At 39.6% G+C, this 20,096-nt stretch overlaps 1 protein-coding gene across 2 annotated transcripts; it reads left to right on the forward strand.

Moving 5' to 3' along the window:
- Nucleotides 1–7,658: 7,658 nt before the first annotated feature.
- Nucleotides 7,659–19,568, forward strand: LOC132149246 (mitochondrial adenyl nucleotide antiporter SLC25A23-like). 2 transcript variants are annotated; one of them, XM_059558309.1, is made up of 10 exons: nt 7,659–8,517; nt 13,136–13,259; nt 13,980–14,067; nt 14,273–14,384; nt 14,491–14,649; nt 14,774–14,920; nt 15,017–15,130; nt 16,321–16,488; nt 17,479–17,629; nt 17,786–19,568. In XM_059558309.1, the coding sequence occupies exons 1-10, from the start codon at nt 8,317–8,319 to the stop codon at nt 17,965–17,967; spliced, it is 1,446 nt and encodes a 481-aa protein (XP_059414292.1). In that variant the 5' UTR covers nt 7,659–8,316; the 3' UTR covers nt 17,968–19,568. The 2 variants fall into 2 exon arrangements, with proteins under 2 accessions (XP_059414292.1, XP_059414294.1); XM_059558311.1 differs by lacking the exon at nt 7,659–8,517 and having other exon boundaries at nt 13,202–13,259; nt 13,980–14,416.
- The last annotated feature ends 528 nt before the right edge of the window (nt 19,569–20,096 follow it).

Genomic DNA, 20,096 nt, shown 5'->3' on the forward strand with positions numbered 1-20,096 from the left:
GTATTAAAATGGTTTTAAAAAGTGTTAAGAAGTATTAAAATAAATATTTATTTGCTTTATTTCCTTAGTTTTTTATGTATATAATGCAATTTATTAGTTAGTCCATGCCATAACATATGTACTGTACATGATCTTTTTTGCCTAATTAAAAGAAGGGTTTCTTAATGGCTCTGTCATTTTTACAACAAGCATGCATGTGTGCTATGCAAAAATGTTTTCAATAAATACCAGCAATGTAAAACCTCATCATCAATGTTTAGTAAATCTGTGCCCTTGCTAAGACCAAATTCATTTTAACTGTATACTCATTCATGATAGAGGGAACAGAATGAGACACACCCATACATTTAAAATAAACCTCTTTTCTCTTCCAAGCACAGAACTCATTATCTTCCTTTATCTTCGTGTTGTGTACACTCTCCACTATATATAATTTCAGTTCTTTCTGGCAGCCTCCACGTCCTGTGTAACCTCTGCTACACACACACTCGATTTCAATGCTGCTATATCCTGTGAGCATAAGACACTTGGAAGAGAGGTGAAGGGAGGTCAGAATCACATGCATCCATATCTCAGATAGCGTCGAAAAGCACTCCTGTCACATCCAAACAATAGGGAGAATATAAATACCATCAAAGCTTATTGTGATAAAAATGTTTAAACTTATAGAAAACATCACAAAGTCTATTAACTTTGCTGAACAAAGATATAATCTGAGTTCTACAGTCGCAACACAATGATAGCACAAAGTCTATAGACTCTATGATATGTGACTGGGTTTCAACTGCTGACAGGGGCAATGGAGGTACAGGGTTCAAGGAATTTGAGCCTCCAGTGAATTCTAGATGCAAATCCTCCCTGCAGCCCCATATGGAAACATATGTCAACAACAAGATACTGTCTAAAATTGGGTCCATCATTTAGACTTAGCACATGGTGAGAGTAAAGCCAGAAAACAATAAACATTTATAAGATGGTTTCTTATGTGACTGACCACCACATGAAAGCGCAAGTGAGAGCGAGAGAGAGGACAAAAAGCGGATCACTCTTTAAACTGTGCAAACACAAAAACAGTTTTTGAAAAGGCGATTGGAAACATTTCAAGAGACTGTGCTGCTCTGACACAAAGCTTTTGCAATTTTGAGCAACACACTGAGGCACAATTGTACGCAGTCGGATGATAGATATATATTCATTATCATGGCAACAGAGTCGTGGAGAAGAGAGAGAGAAATTGAGACTATGATCTAGGCAGGCCTGCAGGGCTGTTACTTCTGTCTGCGCTGATGATGAACAGTCACTCGGTCATCTCCAGTCTGCACACGCACCAGAGTCCTGCATCACAACACGGTGTGGGCATCCGTCTCAGGCGTGCAATCATAATTCATCCCACTGGCAGCTTGCAGGGGTCATCGCAACATAAAACGCTGCATGTGAGTGCCGCACAAAGGAAACATTTTGTGATGGCTGGAAGATGTGCATTAGAAACGAATTCCTTCAGAAGGGCTGCTCTCTCTTCACTTCTGAGAGAACACCAATTTGTCTTGCGGTCAAAAGATAAGAACTGCTCATTACTTTAAATACAGGTGTATGGGCAGAGCAAGTAGAAATATAGAGGGTTTTTAATCACAGAGATAAGATAGGATCCTTCATATAAATAAATAGATAGCTTTAATGAAAATCATGATCTTAATCACTAAAATCCTCTAAATTGTGAAGCAGTTCCAAAATTTGTGCAAATACAGTGCACTTCATTTAGTGAAGTGGTGCAGTAGCAATGAAAAAATATAGGCTAAAAGATGCAGTCTGTATATAACTAATCTTTTTGACTGGTGTATTGTCATATAAAGTTTTATATAAAACTTTCAAATGCAACAATTTCACTTTTTGGGTTAAATTTTGGTGAATTCACACCATTTCATTTGTATGAAAACAGAAGGTCCATGCCTAAACATCAGTAGGCTGTAAACAGATTGTACAAAACACATGAATAAGATATGAATTCAGCATCAATTTGCCACAACTTAAAATAGTTACGAATTGAGTTGAGAGCCTATGATAACTAATAAACAATTTAAGTGTTGTATACTGAAAGATATACAACACGTGTAAATGAAAAGTATTTTAGTCAGGGTAGACACTGTATGTAATTTTTCAGCAATGACAATAATGTTTTTAGGGACTATAACTCAGTTTGATCAATAGTTTGTGCTGGGTGTACCTTAGTATCAATTGAACAAAATGTTGGAAATATATCATACCACAAAAATTTCAAGGGACAAAAACAGAACAAAATAGACATGACATGGGACTCTTATATTTTATATTTTCTATAAGCCAAGGGATTTGCCTTTTAAAAACTGTATACAACAACATAATCAGAAGCTCAGTCTTTGATATAGCTTGCTATATGTCACATTACCTCAGTCCTTCTTTATCTCAGTTTCAGTGGAGCTAAGTATGATTAACCAGTCTTGAAGAACTCCTGTAGGTGTTTACCTATAGACAATTAGTCTCAAACTCACAAACGCTTCTGTCAGGAGCTTCACTGTTTGCGCATCACCTTTCCCTATCATTACAGGGGAAATTAAAGCCTCTGTGGCATGTATAGTGGAGGAGAAAAGCCCTGAATGCTGAAAAGCAAGTATTTATCTCCTTGAGAGAAAATTACATGTTTGCCGCTTTCTCTCTTGGAAAAAGCCTGAGTATTTAGGGTTTGAATCTCAGTACATTTTATTTCCAGTCTCTATTGTACTTCATAAGGTGCAGTGTGATCATGATAATAATTTGTTAGATTTTCAGATGAAGATGCTCAAAGGGGTTAAAAATAGAAAAATAAAAGTTTTGGGGCTTGAACAAAATACTGATTTTATGATAATATTAGAAATCTGCAATAAAAAGCTATAAAAGTTCTTAATTTCTCATAAAGTGCATACTGAATCATGCCATTCCAGCTCATTACAATACATTTCTAAGCATTGCATTCTAATGATATGTCTTCAGGCGGGATTCAATAAAAAGAGAGAGGGCAAGACTTCATGCACTAAACAGATGTAATACTGCTATCTCAGCCACCCACATCTAAATCTTATGGGGCTGTGGTTTGACTGATTCATAGTAAGCTCTCTTAGTCTTCATAGCGCTTTTGCTTTGATAATGCTGTAGCTAATTTGGGCTTGAGTCAAACTCTGAGAAACATATCTGCAACCCCAACAATGTGATCAAGACATGCACTATAAAGAAGAGGCTTGTGACAATGTACAAAACATTTACTTTGTAAATATGAAACATCACTGAAGATTCACCCTGAAAAAGACTTCCTTGGCACAGACACATAGACCCATGTTTGGAAAGGAAATATAATTGTTACTGTGGTACTGTTATAAATCTGGGTTTCTATATGTCTCTTTTTCTCACCCATTTTCTGGAAAGAGAAAATAATTAGTTAGTGAAGAGGATATTCATCTTACTGACAATGATTTGGCCATATCAGCATTAAACAGCACATCCACCAGGCACAAGCCAATTTGATTGTGAGCTTAGTCAACCCTGACAACACCCTGCCAACCACGGTCTGTTTGTGTTGGTTATGCTATCACAAAGACTCAGTTTCTAAACCTAAGAAATGTCACAAAGATTCAGAGCTGATGATACCACTTATTCGCATCATAGCTCAATATGATCTATTACATTAACACAATGCTATTCATAATGAAAAACACTCAGCCACTTTATAAATGTGATGTCTCTCTGTCAGGTTTGATTTATAGTTGGCTATAGATTAAACATTTTCAAAGACTTGAAGTGAATTAGCTATTGATCCCTTACTGGGCAGGCTCACATATAGGGCTGTGATTTGTGAAGTGTGACGTTTTAGCTGGTTATTTAAATGGAATTATTGTATCCTATTAAGGTTAATAAGGGAATGATGTAGATGAGTTTGCTCAGATTTTGACCAACGTGCATGATATGCAGACTATGACAGCATTTTGTTCTTCCTGTTTTTATGTAGCTCATAGTTGGATGCCTCACTAAAAGAGAGTTTAAACTGGCTGCTGTCCAAATTAACAGACTGGAGACACGGCACTACTACCTGACAGCCAAGGTACCACCTGTTTGTCACGGCCAGCACACAAACTCCCACCCCTTTCATCCTCTCATTCTTTTTCTTTTCCTCTCTATCTCTCCCCGAGCTTTGCGTTCTGGATGGGCATCTTGGAGTATCTGTGCCTGCCTGAGGCACTGGACTGTGCTAGATGTGGGTCAGAGCTGTAAATCCTGTGTGGTCTTGTACCATACAGCCATCGCAACTTCAGGAGACTCAGCAAAGCCTTATGCCAAGCATTGCTGATGGATCGCAGGAGCAGCATGCAAAATAATAAAGTCAATAATAAAGGTCATAAGTCAATTTAATGGTTTGTCTGGTACTTGGCCCTCCCTTTCATAAAAGAAATCCACAGCGAACACATCCAAGTGAGGAAATTCCAGTTCATTACTGCCACCTCCTGGGCAGAGTCTAAAAAGTCATTTTTAGACACTTCACTGAGATCGTAATGCATAATGTCTGAGATTCGCACTTTTACCTGATGATAAACATAAGATCAAGTGGCTTCCTCAATCGCTGCTGGACAGCAAAACGTGTAATCCAGAAGCTCTGGATCTCTATTTGAGCTTTTAAAGGTGCACTTGGCATAATCAAACGTGAGGGCTGTGAGAACAGAGAGTGTTGACAGCCTGCAGTTGTAACAGTTCTCACCCACTCACACTGAGGAGCTTTGAGGGCCGAGGGCTGTTAAATGAGGAGGGAGATAATGAGAGAGAGGCAGCAGCATTGTAATCAGCAGGCCTCAATTTCCTCGCTGATGCTCCAGATTAGCCCAGCCTCACAGGCTCCCTTAGGCATGTTTCATCTTCTCTCGCCCCTCAGAGAACACTTTGGATGAAAGGCAGAACTTCTCCATCCAGTCTGCTGATGAACCTCATGCTGAGGCCACTGCGCAACACGCTGTTAATAATCAAGATGGTTTCTTTTTTTCAAACTCAATTCATTATATTTTCCATTGCTCTCTGGTCCATTAGCCACGCTTTATGCTCTAAAATAATTATGTAGCATGTTCCCTGTGTTTTATGTCTTCAAATACACACCATTAATTTCAACTTCAACAGTTTCCACAGCCTTAGTGAAAGCAAATGAAAATCAGGTTTTGTTATTACTGTTTGTGTCCTTGGAGGAGCTGTGTATGATCAATCACAAGTCAACAGGCATCTTCTACCAAAAATACTGCCAATTAACAGAGATCCTTGATCAGCATGAGGTGTATACTACATCGTTCAAAGGTTTGAGGTCAGTTACTTTTTTATACAATGCTTTTCATTATAAAAATATTTTACTGACCTTATTCTTGCCAGTGCTGCATTCATCTGAAAAAAATAAAATACAGTAAAGACAGAAATATTGAGAGATTTTTTTTTTCAATGGCTTGCCTAATATGTTTTCAAATATAATTTATTCCAGTGATGGCAAAGCTAAATTTTCAGCTAAAGTTTCACATGACCATTCAGAAATCATTCTAACATGCTGATTCAGTTCTCATAAAAGAGTTCATATTATCATCAATGTTGAAAAATGTGCTGCTTGATCTTAAAATATTGATGTAAAATATCTTTTATATTTAGTTGTTTTTTTTTTTTTGATAAGCTTGTTATTGACATTACACTTGATATTTATTCATGGAAAATGCTTAAGCTTTTTTTCTACCTCCAAAAATGCTTAAGCTTTTTTTCTTCCTCCAAAGGTTTTATTATTATTATTATTATTATTATTGAGACTGTGATAATGATGTCACAATAACAAAGCTTCTGAGCTTTTACTGCGATCAAGGAAACTGAACTTTTGGATCCCACCTGTGGCCTTTTCTGTAGGAACTATCCAGCAATGAAATGCACATACATATTTAAACTGTTACATATTAACAATATTTAAGAAATATAAATAATGTAAATGGATTACTTGTACCAGGAAATCTGTACCATAGCCCTGGAGCATATTAGTAAACATTAACTACTGAACTACTTTAGTTTGCTAAAAAGGTATTTAATTGGAAGCAGATTCATTTTATAACTATCATGATAAGATGAATAAATTGACTATGAATGATTAACACACATTTATGAATGTTTGTTCAGTCTGTGTGTGTCTCTGCTCACAGGTGGTGATATTCAGTGCCAGTGGAGGTTGCCCTGGATACATGCTAAAAGAGACAGACAAAATAATCTCTATTATAGCACTATGGGACACTTCATGTTTCATATACCTCAGTCTAATAATGTGACCTGAAGTGTGGAGAGCTCTGTCTGGTTGACAGTGGCACAGTACACCTTAGATGGCAATGATGGTGTAACCATGACCAATCTGAAAATACTGGAGAGGAGATTGAAGTCCCTCATGAGGTTTTATGTGGGAGTGTGACTGAGAGAAATGATTTTTCATAGCCAGAAGGCTTCTGTGTGAACTGTGCCAATGACCATCTGGGATTGTCTACCTTTGTACTTTCTCCTTTTAACACCAATTGAATAAATATTTGTAAATGAGAGCTTAGTATAGCTCAGAAATACACAGCATAAAAACATATTTTTCAAATCAAAGCATTGCTGCTGGTGATAGGTTCATTGCTCCTGCCAAAGATCTGGAGTTAAGTTCTGCATTTTTTTTCTGACCATGAGTAGGCTGTTTTTTTTTTTTGGAGTTGTCTATTGTAGTCTAGTGGCCTGAACTATACTGTAATACAATGCTGCAATACAAGCAGAGCTATTGATTGCCATTCACACTTCACTGTTAATTATGACAGAAAAAGACCCTTTTCTCTAGGCCTATTATGTTGGATGTGATAAATAATTGAATACAGTAGTAAAACTAGATCATGCATAAATCTTTATTTTGATGCATTTTACTTTTTTATTTACCATTATCAATGGTAAAAAAAAAAATTATTAACACAAATTCTATAACATCAATGCATGTCATTAAATTCCTTTTTTATAATCAATCGCTTTCTTTCTTTGAGGTTGACCTTAAAATCATGAGATCTTTATCGTCATAACGTTCCCTCTAATCTTGCACTATCCTGCAAGTGTTGACTCAGTAGTTTCCATTCATCTCACAGCATCACCCTACAGAGGGTGTAGGTCTACGTCATACGCAGATAGGTGAGAACGGGTTGGTTGTGCATTTAAATTGTTAGAAACCGTTAGCCTGATTGAAAACAATCAATAAGAATATGTAATTGTTCTGCGTATTAAAAAGTTAAATTTTTTAGTGATGCCACTCAAAAAAACGATAGTATAGTCTTTGTCATTTGGGACACAACTGAGACTTGAACAAATGTCTGGAGTGGAGGTGGGAACAGTTAAATTCTTTAAGGCATATAGGTATAATATTTTCGCGTTTTAACAGTGTTTACAATACAATGTTTTATAAAATCACAAAAGTAATAAAGATTGCAAGTCAATGATAGGCGCGCATTCACAAGGCGCTCCCTAGATCTCTTTCATCTGAGGAGTCACTATAGCAACACGCTGCTGAAGAACTTTCCCTTAGGAAAAAAGGTACAGTTGGTAGCCTATTGCAATTATTTATGACTTTATTGCAGTTCAAACATCAGAAACATACCACAAACATCTAAGTTGGCCGTGCCCAAAATGTGCGAAGGGCGCCACAAGACGAACCCAGAAAAACAGACCGACGCCAAAGCCAGTGAATAATTTGCACAATCCAATAAAATGAATCGTATCGTAAACCTCGTGCAAGCAGCAAAGCGTTCAGCTGCCGAGATCTCCGTCGCGCTGCGATGCGGTAACCGATGCAGGCGGCGCGCTTGCCCTATATATGATCCGAGCCCAGAACAGCACGTTTTTATAGGAGAGAGTTGATGGACCTGGGTTTGAGAGAACCGAAGGAACAGACAAGGGGATTATTATTCTAGCCAGAGGGGCAGAGGTTTAATACTTCCCGGATTAACTCTGCCGTAATCGGCACGGGCTTCAGTGGAGCAGCGCACCGCCGGCTGACACTGCGCGCCGCTGAAACGCGTCTTAAATCATACACTTCTGCAGGACTCTGACAGGTGAACAGAGGAGGAAGCAGTTTTCTTGTTATTTACCTCAATCTACAAACCCTCAAACTGGTCTTTGCTGAAGAAGTAGGCTACCTGTATTTGGGAGGTAGGATGTAGTTCCTCTTTACATAATATTTGTGCTCTGGCTGCTCTGATTCTCGAGAACAAATCTGCACCATATATTCACCGAGAGCTGTTTCATATGGGCGAAGCGAGAAGTCGGGTCCCCTCGTGTTGGATATGGGCTCGCTGTCAAGATAACGGTGTGTCCGATCCAGAGCGGGAGAAACGATGGGCCGAGCTCTTCGATCAGCTGGATCTAAATAAAGACGGGAGGATCGATGCGAATGAGCTGCACACCGGATTAAGCGCCTCTGGGCTCGTTCGCAGTGAGGTGGACGAGGTGGGTCGGTCGGGAAGTTAGTACTTGTTCACCCTAAACATATTCGTTTCTTTGAGTTTGATCTGTAAGGATACACATACAATATCAGGTCGTAACTTAGTACGTCATAAATTTAATTAACTGGGTGTTTTATTTTATTTTTATTTTTTTTGCCATGCTTACTTTTTGCAAGAGTGAATCTTAGAACACTGCTGTGTCTGTGACATGGACAAATTAATCCCGTGTAATGTTTTTAAGAGTTAAACGTCTTTTTCCACAATGCAATATTGACAAACCTCCAGTTTAATTCCGTTGTTTGGGTAGGGAAGACTGGAAAGGGTTGTAACGCAGGGTGCGATGTGACGCCATCGGTCTTAACCAACTGAAGACCGAATCAGTTCTGAACATATAACTTATGAAATCACGAATTAGGCCTATATCATGGTCAATTATTTAATATATTCAATTAATTAATCACATTAATTTAATATATTTAAAAAAAAAAGTTTGAAAAGAAGCAGCTTTATCTTAAGGAGGGAGGGGAGAGATACACCAACGATCTTCTCAGCTGCTCTCTCTATGCATTGAAGTGACTTGCGGCAGGACGCGTTGCAGGCGCCATACCACACAGTGATGCAGCTTGTCAGGATGCTCTCGATGGTGCCTCTGTAGAAGGTGCACATGATGGGGGTCGGGACTCTGGCTCTTCTCAGTTTGCGGAGGAAGTAGAGACGCTGCTGTGCTGTCTTGGTCAGTGCTGCTGTGTTTTCAGTGCAGAAGAGGTCCTCTGTGATGTGCACACCCAGGAACTGAGTGCTGCTCACTCTCTCCACAGATGGTCAGAGGAACATGCTGAGTGTGTACTCTCCTGAAGTCAACAACAATCTCCTTCGTCTTCTCCACAGAGAGACTGCACCACCCAGCCAGGCAGCTCACCTCGCTCCTGTAGTTTGTCTCATCTCTGTTGCTAATGAGACCCACTATAGTTGTGATGATGAAATACTTTTCCTCTGCATGTTCAAGTTCAAGAATTATAGCTGCCTGGATGCAAGGAGTTGAAATTGTAAAAAAAAGTTTTTAGAGTTTAACATTGGATATTGAACCATATTTAGGATATATAACAACAATTATTTGTAGTAGTAAATTTGATTAACATAGTAAGCTTGATTACTAAAACTGTTACCTAAACTGTTCCACAAACATCCATGTTTTCTATTAGTATCACAGCCCCACTATTGGTTGTGTGGTAGGTCTAACACAGCATATTTTGTATTTAACATTAATTTACACTGTTTAGGCATAGGTTGAACATTTATTTCAAAATACTATGAAGCATATAACTATGCATATGGAATCATCATATTAAAGTTTGAGGTATATACCGCAAAATAACACTGAGGTACAGCTGTTAGAACAAAATGTGTTACAACACTCCCCAGACCCCCTTGCTATTTTAGAAAGTGATGTCACAGGTGGTGCAATCATAAACAGCAGAAATAAATCTGCACCACTGGTTTAAGCTGCTTGAGTGGAGGACTGTAAGTGCTATTGATGGACTGCAAGTATACTTGATCTACAGTGTATTTACTGTTATACTTTTGTATAGTCCCCTGATCTGAACCCGAGCGGTGTTCTGTTATTGGATTTCTGTGCTAACCACGGTTTGTCCATAACGAACACCATGTTCAAGCATTAGGGTGTCCATCAGTGCACGTGGCACCAGGACACCCTAGGCCGGAGGTCGATGATCGACTTTGTAGTTGTGTCATCAGACCTTCGGCCATATGTCTTGGACACCTGGGTGAAGAGAGGGGCGGAGCCATCAACTGATCACCACCTGGTTGTGAGTTGGATCCGATGGCGGGGGAGGAAGCTGGACAGACTCGGCAGACCCAAACGTACTGTGAGGGTCTGTTGGGAACGTTTGGCCGAGCCCCCTGTCAGAGAGATCTTCAACTCCCACCTCCGGCAGAGCTTCAACCGGATCCCAAGGGAGTCTGGAGATATTGAGTCCGAGTGGACCATGTTCTCCACCTCCATTGTCGCTGCGGCTGCTCGGAGCTGTGGCCGTAAGGTCTCCGGTGCCGGTCGAGGTGGCAATCCCCGAACCCGGTGGTGGACACCGGAAGTAAGGGATGCCGTCAAGCTGAAGAAGGAGTCCTATCGGACCTGGATGGCTTGTGGGACTCCGGAGCAGCTGACATGTACCGGCAGGCCAAGCGGACTGCAGCCCGGGTAGTCGTGGAGGCAAAAAATCGGGCCTGGGAGGAGTTCGGTGAGGCCATGAAGAAAGACTATCGGTTGGCCTCGAAGAGATTCTGGCAAACCGTTCGACGCCTCAGGAGGGGGAAGCAGTGCCCTACCAACACTGTTTACAGTTGAGATGGGCACCTGTTGACCTCAACTGGGGATATCGTCGGGCGGTGGAAGGAATACTTCGCGGATCTCCTCAATCCCACTGACTTGTCTTCCAATGAGGAGGCAGTGGCTGGGGACACGGAGGAGGACTCGTCCATCACCCGGGCTGAAGTCACTGAGGTAGTTAAAAAGCTCCTCGGTGGCAAGGCACCAGGGGTGGATGAGATCCGCCCTGAGTACCTCAAGTCTCTGGATGTTGTGGGGCTGTCTTGGCTGACACGCCTCTGCAACATCGCATGGCGGTTGGGGACAGTACCTCTGGACTGGCAGACCAGGGTGGTGGTCCCTCTTTTCCAGAAGGGGGACCGGAGAGTGTGTTCCAACTATAGGGAGATCACACTTCTCAGCCTCCCCGGGAAAGTCTATGCCAGGGTACTGGAGAGGACAATTTGGTCGATAGTGGAACCTCGGATTCAGAAGGAACAGTGTGGTTTTTGTCCCGGTCGTGGAACACTGGAGCAGCTCTATACCCTTTCCAGGGTGCTGGAGGGTTCATGGGAGTTTGCCCAACCAGTCCACATGTGTTTTGTGGATTTGGAGAAGGCATTCGACCGTGTCCCTTGGGCATCCTGTGGAGAGTGCTCTGGGAGTATGGGGTCGGCGGCCCCCTGCTTAGGGCTGTTTGGTCCCTGTACGATCGGAGCAAGAGCTTGGTTCGCATTGCCGGCAGTAAGTCAGACCTGTTCCCGGTGCATGTTGGACTCTGGCAGGGCTGCCCTTTGTCACCGGTTCTGTTCATAATTTTTATGGACAGGAATTCTAGGCGCAGCCAAGGGCCGGAGAGTGTCCGGTTTGGGGACCATACGATTTCATCGCTGCTTTTTGCGGATGATGTTGTCGTGTTGGCCTCCTCAGACCAGGACCTTCAGCGTGCACTGGGACGGTTTGCAGCCGAGTGTGAAGCGGCTGGGATGAGAATCAGCACCTCCAAGTCCGAGGCAATGGTTCTCAGTCGGAAAAGGGAGGATTGCCCACTTCAGGTTGGTGGAGAGTTCCTGCCTCAAGTGGAGGAGTTCAGGTATCTTGGGGTCTTGTTCACAAGTGAGGGAAGGATGGAACGGGAGATTGACAGACGGATCGGTGCAGCTTCTGCAGTAATGCCGTCGCTGTACCAGTCTGTCGTGGTGAAGAAGGAGCTGAGCTGTAAGGCAAAGCTCTCGATTTTCCGGTCAATCTACGTTCCTACTCTCACCTATGGTCATGAGCTGTGGGTCATGACTGAAAGGACAAGATCCCGGATACAGGCGACCGAAAAGAGCTTTCTCCGTAGGGTGGCTGGGCGCTCCCATAGAGATAGGGTGAGAAGCTTGGTCACTCGGGAGGAGCTCAGAGTAGAGCCGTTGCTCCTCCACATCGAGAGGAGCCAGCTGAGGTGGCTCGGGTATCTATTTCGGATGCCTCCTGGACGCCTTCCCAGGGAGGTGTTCCAGGCATGTCCCACCGGGAGGAGGCCCCGGGGAAGACCTAGGACAGCCTGGAGGGACTGTGTCTCCTGGCTGGCCAGGGAATGCCTCGGGGCTCCCCCGGAAGAGCTGGAGGAAGTGGCTAGGGAGAGGGAAGTCTGGGCGTCTCTGCTTAGACTGTTGCCCCCGCGACCCGGCCCCGTATAAGCGGAAGATGATGGATGGATGGACTTTTGTATAGTCTACTCTGTATAGTTGTATTTGTTTCCACAGAAACCTAGGTCTCATATGATGATTAAGACCTTATCACACACACACACATACACACACACACACACACACACACACACACACAGTTTAGCAACATTTACATTTTTCAGTCACGACTTACAAGACTATTACTTCAGCAGGTAGCTATGGATGCTGAGATGAAACCATGAAAGTGCCATTATGAACGTAACATGGAGATATTCAAATTTCTTTGGGGAGAGTGACACTATGTGCCAGTGGTACGTGTGTGCTGTTGGGTTGTGTGACTGTTAGTCCTGTGCTGTGATGAAAGAGGAGAGATTAGCTCTAGTTCACAATGTATTCGCGACTGGATTCGCCAGACTGCTGACAGGGCTTTGCACACAGAAACCTTGCATCCATAAGCTTGGAGCAATGCCTTCTCTCTCTCCTTTTTGTTTTCTGTTTGTTTTTCTTTGTTCCTCACTCTACATAGGCATGGGTACAGTTAAATAAAGTTCACATATAAATCCTCCAACCCCCACATTCATGCTCTCAAACTTGCACTTTTCTCTTCCTCCACCTCTTAGATCATACGTGTTAGTGACACCAATCATGATGGCCAGCTGGACATTAAGGAGTTCACACAGTATCTGCGCACACACGAGAAAGAGCTTAGACTCATGTTCCGCAGCCTGGATCACAACAACGATGGTCTGTATGATCTTTTCATGCATTATAATCTTACCACACAACATCACTGTAACTGTGCCCTCATAATACTTCCCTCAAAATACACTTTTGCACTTTGCATGATTGCTTTTAAAGTGTTTGAGAGATAAATCAGAACCTTTGTGCTTCTCGTCTTGTAGTATATGCCATTATACCGTTCATAAGTTTGGGGTCAGGAAGTTTTCTTTTGTTAGATAAATTATTTTTATTATTATTTTTAGCAAGGATGCATTGAAGTGATCAAAAAGGACAGTAGAGAAATTTGTAATTTTATAATGTTACAAAAGACTTCTATTTAAGAATAAATGTTGTCCTTCTGAACTAAAAAAAAAAGTATCATGGTTTCCACAAAAATATTAAGCAGCACAACTGCTTTCAACACTGATGATAACAAGAAATGTTTCTTTAGCAGCAAAACAGCATATTAGAATGATTTCTGAAGGATCATGTGACACTGAAGACTGGAGTAATGATGCTGAAATTTCAGCTTCGCCATCACAGGAATAGATTACATTTTAAATATTAAAATAGAAAACAGTTGTTTTAAATTGTACTTATATTTTACAAAATTTTCATTCAGTAAATTGCAGGTTTGGTGAGCACAAGAGACTTCTGTCAAAAACATTTAAAAACTTTTTGAACGATAGTGCATCTTTTGCTGCCAATGTACAAAATAAGCATTCAAATGTTTTATGACCTCAGGTCACATAGATGTTGCAGAAATCCAGCTCTCCTTGCGCAGCCTCGGATTGAACGTATCTACAGAGCAGGCCTCCAGAATCCTGCAGAGGTTAGAGCACTTCAGCTTTTCACAAAACACTGTTTTTATTTTTTGTAGTACTTCATGTCTCACACACATTTAACTCCCACTCTTGCTGTGCTTTCAAAGGAGTTTGAGATGTTGCTGTGAAGAACCCACATGTTGAGTCACACATACTTTCAATAGCCATAGAAAAAGCTTGTTTTAACTATTTTATATTCCCTTTGTGTGTCAGCATAGACAGAGACGGTACTATGACCATTGACTGGAACGAGTGGCGGGACCACTTCCTGTTTAACCCCTTGCACAATATGGAGGACATCGCCCACTACTGGAAACATTCTCTGGTTCACTTCCAGCTCTTTTCAGAACTTAGATTGTAGGCCTGGCATTCACAGATATTTTAGAATGTAAAATGAGCTGTTCATTAAACCTTTGATGTATGTGTTTCAGATGTTTGACATTGGGGAGCAGCTGACTGTGCCGGATGAGTTCTCGGAGAAAGAGCGGCGTTCAGGTGTGGTGTGGAGACAGCTAGTGGCCGGGGCAATGGCAGGAGCCGTCTCGCGAACGGGAACTGCTCCTCTCGACCGTCTTAAAGTTTTTCTTCAGGTTCAGTCAACTCTTAAAAGTGTTTGATTAAAGCTTTATTGTCTCTATCAATCATTGTTGTATCAAACAAACAGAAGTAAATAAATCTTACGTTGCCAGTGTAATCTGAGTGGGTTTCTAATAGGTCCATGGCTCCAGTGGTGTGAGTTTGTTGGGTGGTTTGCGGGGAATGGTGCAGGAAGGGGGATTGAGGTCCCTTTGGAGAGGCAATGGCACCAATGTCCTCAAAATTGCCCCAGAATCAGCTATCAAATTCATGGCTTATGAGCAGGTGAATAAACCAGAATCCAGTAGCTACTCTGTTTTTCTCAAGGCCTGAGTGGCAGACTGTCTAATGTAAGTTAACAATAATAAATGTCTTGTGTAGATCAAATGGCTGATCAGAGGCAGTAAGGAGGGTGGCTCTCTAAGAGTTCAGGAACGCTTCATTGCTGGTTCACTGGCAGGAGCTACAGCTCAGACCATCATCTACCCCATGGAGGTGAGAGAGGAGGTGGAGGAGACATGAAGAGATTAGAATTTCCTGAGGGAATCCTTGGCCAATTAGCCTTCCGGGTTAGCCTACAAATTTACGTCATGACTAAATAGCTCTATAAAGATAAGACCTGAAGAATTCAGTGGCTTTACGTCTGTACTTATCGTCTTTTTTTATCGTAAGCACTTCTACAGATAGTAGCTGGTTATAAACAGAAAGATCTGTCCCAGTCTTCAAAAAAAAAAACTTCAGAATAAGCTGTCAAGCTGATGTCTCTTAATTATAATTTTATTTACAATTATGGATTGACATTAGAACCTGTTTTCAACACTGATAATAAGAAATGTTTCTGAAGGAACGTGACTCTGTAAACAGGAGTAATGACAATTCAGCTTTGCCATCACATTAATAAATTACATTTTAAAACAGAAACGGTTTATTTGAAATGGTATTATTATTTAAAATGTTTAATGTTTTAAAAATAACTTAATAAATAAAAATCAAACAGACTCCAAACTTATGGAATGGTAGGGTAAATTAAAATACAGTATAATGGATATGTCCAAGTGCATTGTGTTTCTTCTATGTTGATTACTGCAGAAAATAATTAAAACTTCTGGTTGGCATTTTGACAAGTAAAAAATGGGTTAAGACACTTACAATGGTGAGGCAATAAATGATAAAATAAACACTTTTTTAACTGCAATACATAAATATTATGCATGATGTAGTAATATTGATATCTGGATGATTTGGATTATCAAATGAAATCCTGTATTGTACCTGGAATGTTCCTTTTTCTGGCTGTAAAAGTATCTGTTATCTCAAGTAATGTTCATAGCTGCTAACAAATACCAGACAATTATGTAACAGGGGAAGTTGTTGTTTAACAAAAGTTGTTCCTAATTGCTGTTTGCCTTTTAACACGTTAATGCACAAAAAAATAGTAAAAAATGAGCTGGGCCTGGTTGACAAGTACACATACAGATTGTCTTTTATATTCCTGGTAGATTTAAATGCATTTCTGGCTTCTAATGGTGTATTTAATGAGGAAGATCAGCATCACATTTCGGAAGCCAAGTCCTCCATTTATTTGTGCTAGAAGGAGCTGCTGCGGCTTGAAGTTACCAGTGACCTCCAGATTTATATTGCTCTATACTCTCTATATTTTTATTCTATTCCTAATTGCTTCCCAGGTGTTGAAGACACGTCTGACCCTCCGGAAGACAGGACAATATGCTGGCATGGCAGACTGTGCCAAACAGATACTGCGTAAAGAAGGAGTGCGCGCGTTCTACAAAGGCTATGTACCCAACACACTTGGAATCATCCCGTATGCTGGCATTGATCTGGCTGTCTATGAGGTATGGCTGTGTGCGTGTATTTTAACACATATAAGTGTTTGCGAATCCCTGCTGTCACAGTCAAGCTCTGGGAATTCATCATCCTCAGTTGCAGTGGTTTGTTAAATGATATGTTATGTATTTATGTTGTTGTGTTCTATGTTCTCCTCCTACAACTCACAGATCTTTTAAAATCTGTTAACCCCATGTCATTCTTTCCCATATAGCAAAAAAACTAAACAAAACAGCAACAACAGCAAAAAACATTTGGCCAAGGATGCATTAAGTTGATTAAAAGTGAAAATTAAAACATTTTTAATGTTACAAAGGATTTATATTTTAAATAATTGCTGTTTTTGAATTCTCAACTCATTAATGAATCCTGAAAAAAGTACAATGGTTTCCACTTAAATATTAAGCAGCACTAGTCTAGTCACTAGTTAAAGGATCATGTGACACTGAAGTCAATGCAAGGAAATTAATTAAAACATACTAAAGTAATATACATATACAAAAATAGAAAAAGTAATAATAGTAATAACAGTTCACAATATGTTTTGTTTTATTTTTTTATGTCAAATTAATGCAGCCTTGGTGAGCATAAGAGACTTATTTTGAAAACATAAAAAAATCTTTCTGACCCCAATCTTTTGAAAGATAGTTTATTGTGCATAGCATGACTGCTTTCAAATTGAATATATATTTGTATAGATCTTCAAATGCCAAAATATATTGAATACATCTAATTTTAAAATGCATTTTGAGTAAATGCAAAATGCTTTTTTTTTTATGTATGTTTTGGACAGTGTAAATAATTTTTTAGGATTAAAATATTTTCTTTATAATTGCCAAAACTCCTCCACAACTCAAATGTGTCAAAAATAAATGTATGCTAATATCTTTTACATCTATATTAACAATATATTTTTGGAAATGTTTTGTATATTTTTACAAATATTTAAAAATATATCTAAAATATATATTGCTCTTTTCTGTGGGTTATTTCAACAGACTCTAAAGAATGCTTGGCTACAGCGGTACTGCATGGGCTCGGCTGATCCTGGCGTCCTGGTGCTTCTTGGATGTGGCACTGTGTCCAGCACCTGTGGGCAGCTGGCTAGTTACCCGCTGGCTTTAATCCGCACACGCATGCAGGCTCAGGGTGAGCGAGACCAAACAGATTCACAGAATCCCATTGCATCTCATTCTGCTTGTTTTGTGATTCTTTATGAAAAACAATATGTTCACAACAATGAAAACATTGGGAATGCAAATGAAACGATAACCTCACACCTCCTCCTCCCTTTCTTCTTGAAAGCCTCAGCAGATGGTGCTCCTCAGCTCACGATGGTTGGCCAGTTCAAGCACATTGTGTCCCATGAAGGCGTTCCTGGACTTTACCGTGGCATTGCCCCCAATTTCCTCAAAGTCATTCCTGCTGTTAGCATCTCTTATGTGGTTTATGAGCATATGAAGAAAGCACTGGGAGTGGGATCTTAAACTAAGACAGAATCAGAATGAAAAAAGAAAGAAAATTGCTCCGGCTTTAAAAAGAGGACGATGAAACTTCTGGACCTCATAAGGAGAGTGTTAGGGAGGCACAGAGGACCCCTAGAGAACAGAATAAGTAAGACATAGTCAATGAATGTCCTAAAAACCTCTAAATCGTATGCAATCACATTCCCATGGCAATTTATACTTTAATAGGATGGACAGATAGCTTTGGGCTGAGTATATACAGAGTGTTTCTCTGTGACTGGCAGCTCTCTGGTTTATTGTACACTGTTTACCTGCTGTTTCACATAAATAACTTCTTATCTGCAAAGGTGGACACCACTGAATAGTACTTATTTTTACAAGGAATGTGATGTAATTCCCGTGGTGATAAATGTGGGGTGATTGTGTAATCAAAGATACCTAAAGACAGGGAGTGCTGGTGACATTGGGCCTATTGGAGTATTTGCAGGAAGATTAACATATATATATATTTATTTTAAATGAAAATTAAAGTTTCCCTTCTAAAACTGACCAAAATGTCGAAGAAGGTGTATTAATGCACACATGGGAATGGCATACTTTAAATAGCGTCTTCTGACTGATGTTTCATAACAATTACAAATGATTTATAACTGGTCAAGAATGTTTCAGCAGGGATTTACAATGTTGTACAGCTCATATATTTTTGTAAAGGTCAGTGAGAGGTAAGCATGTTATTTGCTACACTTTAATGATCAAAGGATTTGTACTGTTAATTTGATTGTAGAATTTATATCTTAAACTGACTTGAGATGTTATTATATGACATCTATGCTGCTTTGCTACCTTTTTACAGTTTGAGCCTTTTCTGATATTTCAGTCTTCGTTATTAAAGTGTAGAATGAAATACAGGATTTAGTGTTAAAATAGTAAATTATATAAATAACTGCCTTGAACAACTTGCAAATGGGGCATCGACAAGGGTATTAGATGAAAAGGGGAGTTTATTATTAAATTTGGATACTTTGTGTTTATTAAGGAATTTGCTGTGGTGAATGCTAAATAATGTGTCTGAAAGTAATTTCTAAATCTATACACAAAGGGCGTTTGACCCACAATGTAGTGCATGAAAGTAAGTGATCTAAGTAGTTTCGCAATTTGCATGTTTTACGTGTTTCAAAATCTCTAATCAATATCAGAAATATGCAAAGCACTGTTATATTTAAAGTTGACAAGAAATGTGTTTAACATGAATCATAACTGCTGCTACCTGACTCTGTTTATCTGAAACACATTATTCATATGTTTTTAATCAGTTGAACTGGGGTGTATTTCCCAAAAGCAACTATGGTCGCAAGTTCCGGCATTACCAATATCTTTCAGTGGAACTAACTACCATAGTAAGCTAACGATACTTTTGGGAAACGCACCCCTGTTTAGATGCATCTGATGCAGATTTTGCTGAATCTGAATATAAAAATGCCTGCCTTTAATTTTGAGTATGAAATATGGTTTTGGTTATAAATACTGTTTGCATGAATTTATTTGAGAAATGGCTTAGAAAGTAATTCATATTTTATATATATATATATATATACATATATATATATATATATACATATATATATATATATACATATATATATATATATACATATATAATAAATAACCTCTGGAGATTGTATTTAGGAATTGATGTAGTTGTTTTATTTATTTGTATTTTTATTTTTCGCTTGAATGCATTGCATTGAGAGTAGTGTGCCTTGAAATGCTGTATTCATTTGCTAAAATGTGCATACTGTTTTTATTGAGCCAATCTGGCAATGATTTCCTGCTGCTTTTATGTATGATACAGAAAAAATTATAATAATAAGGTTATTAAATACCAAATAAACTTTCATTTACTGTCAATTACTGTCATTTATCTTTACTTTTTACTTGATTTTTATTAAACCTTTAAACACGCTGAGCTTTATAAAGTTAAAATCCCATTAAAAAGGATTAATGTGTTAATGTGCAGTCATGCAGAATTATGAATGAATGAATGAATAAATTAAGTCAAGTATTAAGAAAAGCTTATTTTGTTTATTTATTTTAGTACTGTCAAATGATTAATCGCATCCAAAATAAGTTTTTGTTTACATAATATGTGT

Source organism: Carassius carassius, chromosome 9 (assembly GCF_963082965.1).
Source record: "Carassius carassius chromosome 9, fCarCar2.1, whole genome shotgun sequence".
In the NCBI taxonomy this organism is placed as follows: domain Eukaryota; kingdom Metazoa; phylum Chordata; class Actinopteri; order Cypriniformes; family Cyprinidae; genus Carassius; species Carassius carassius.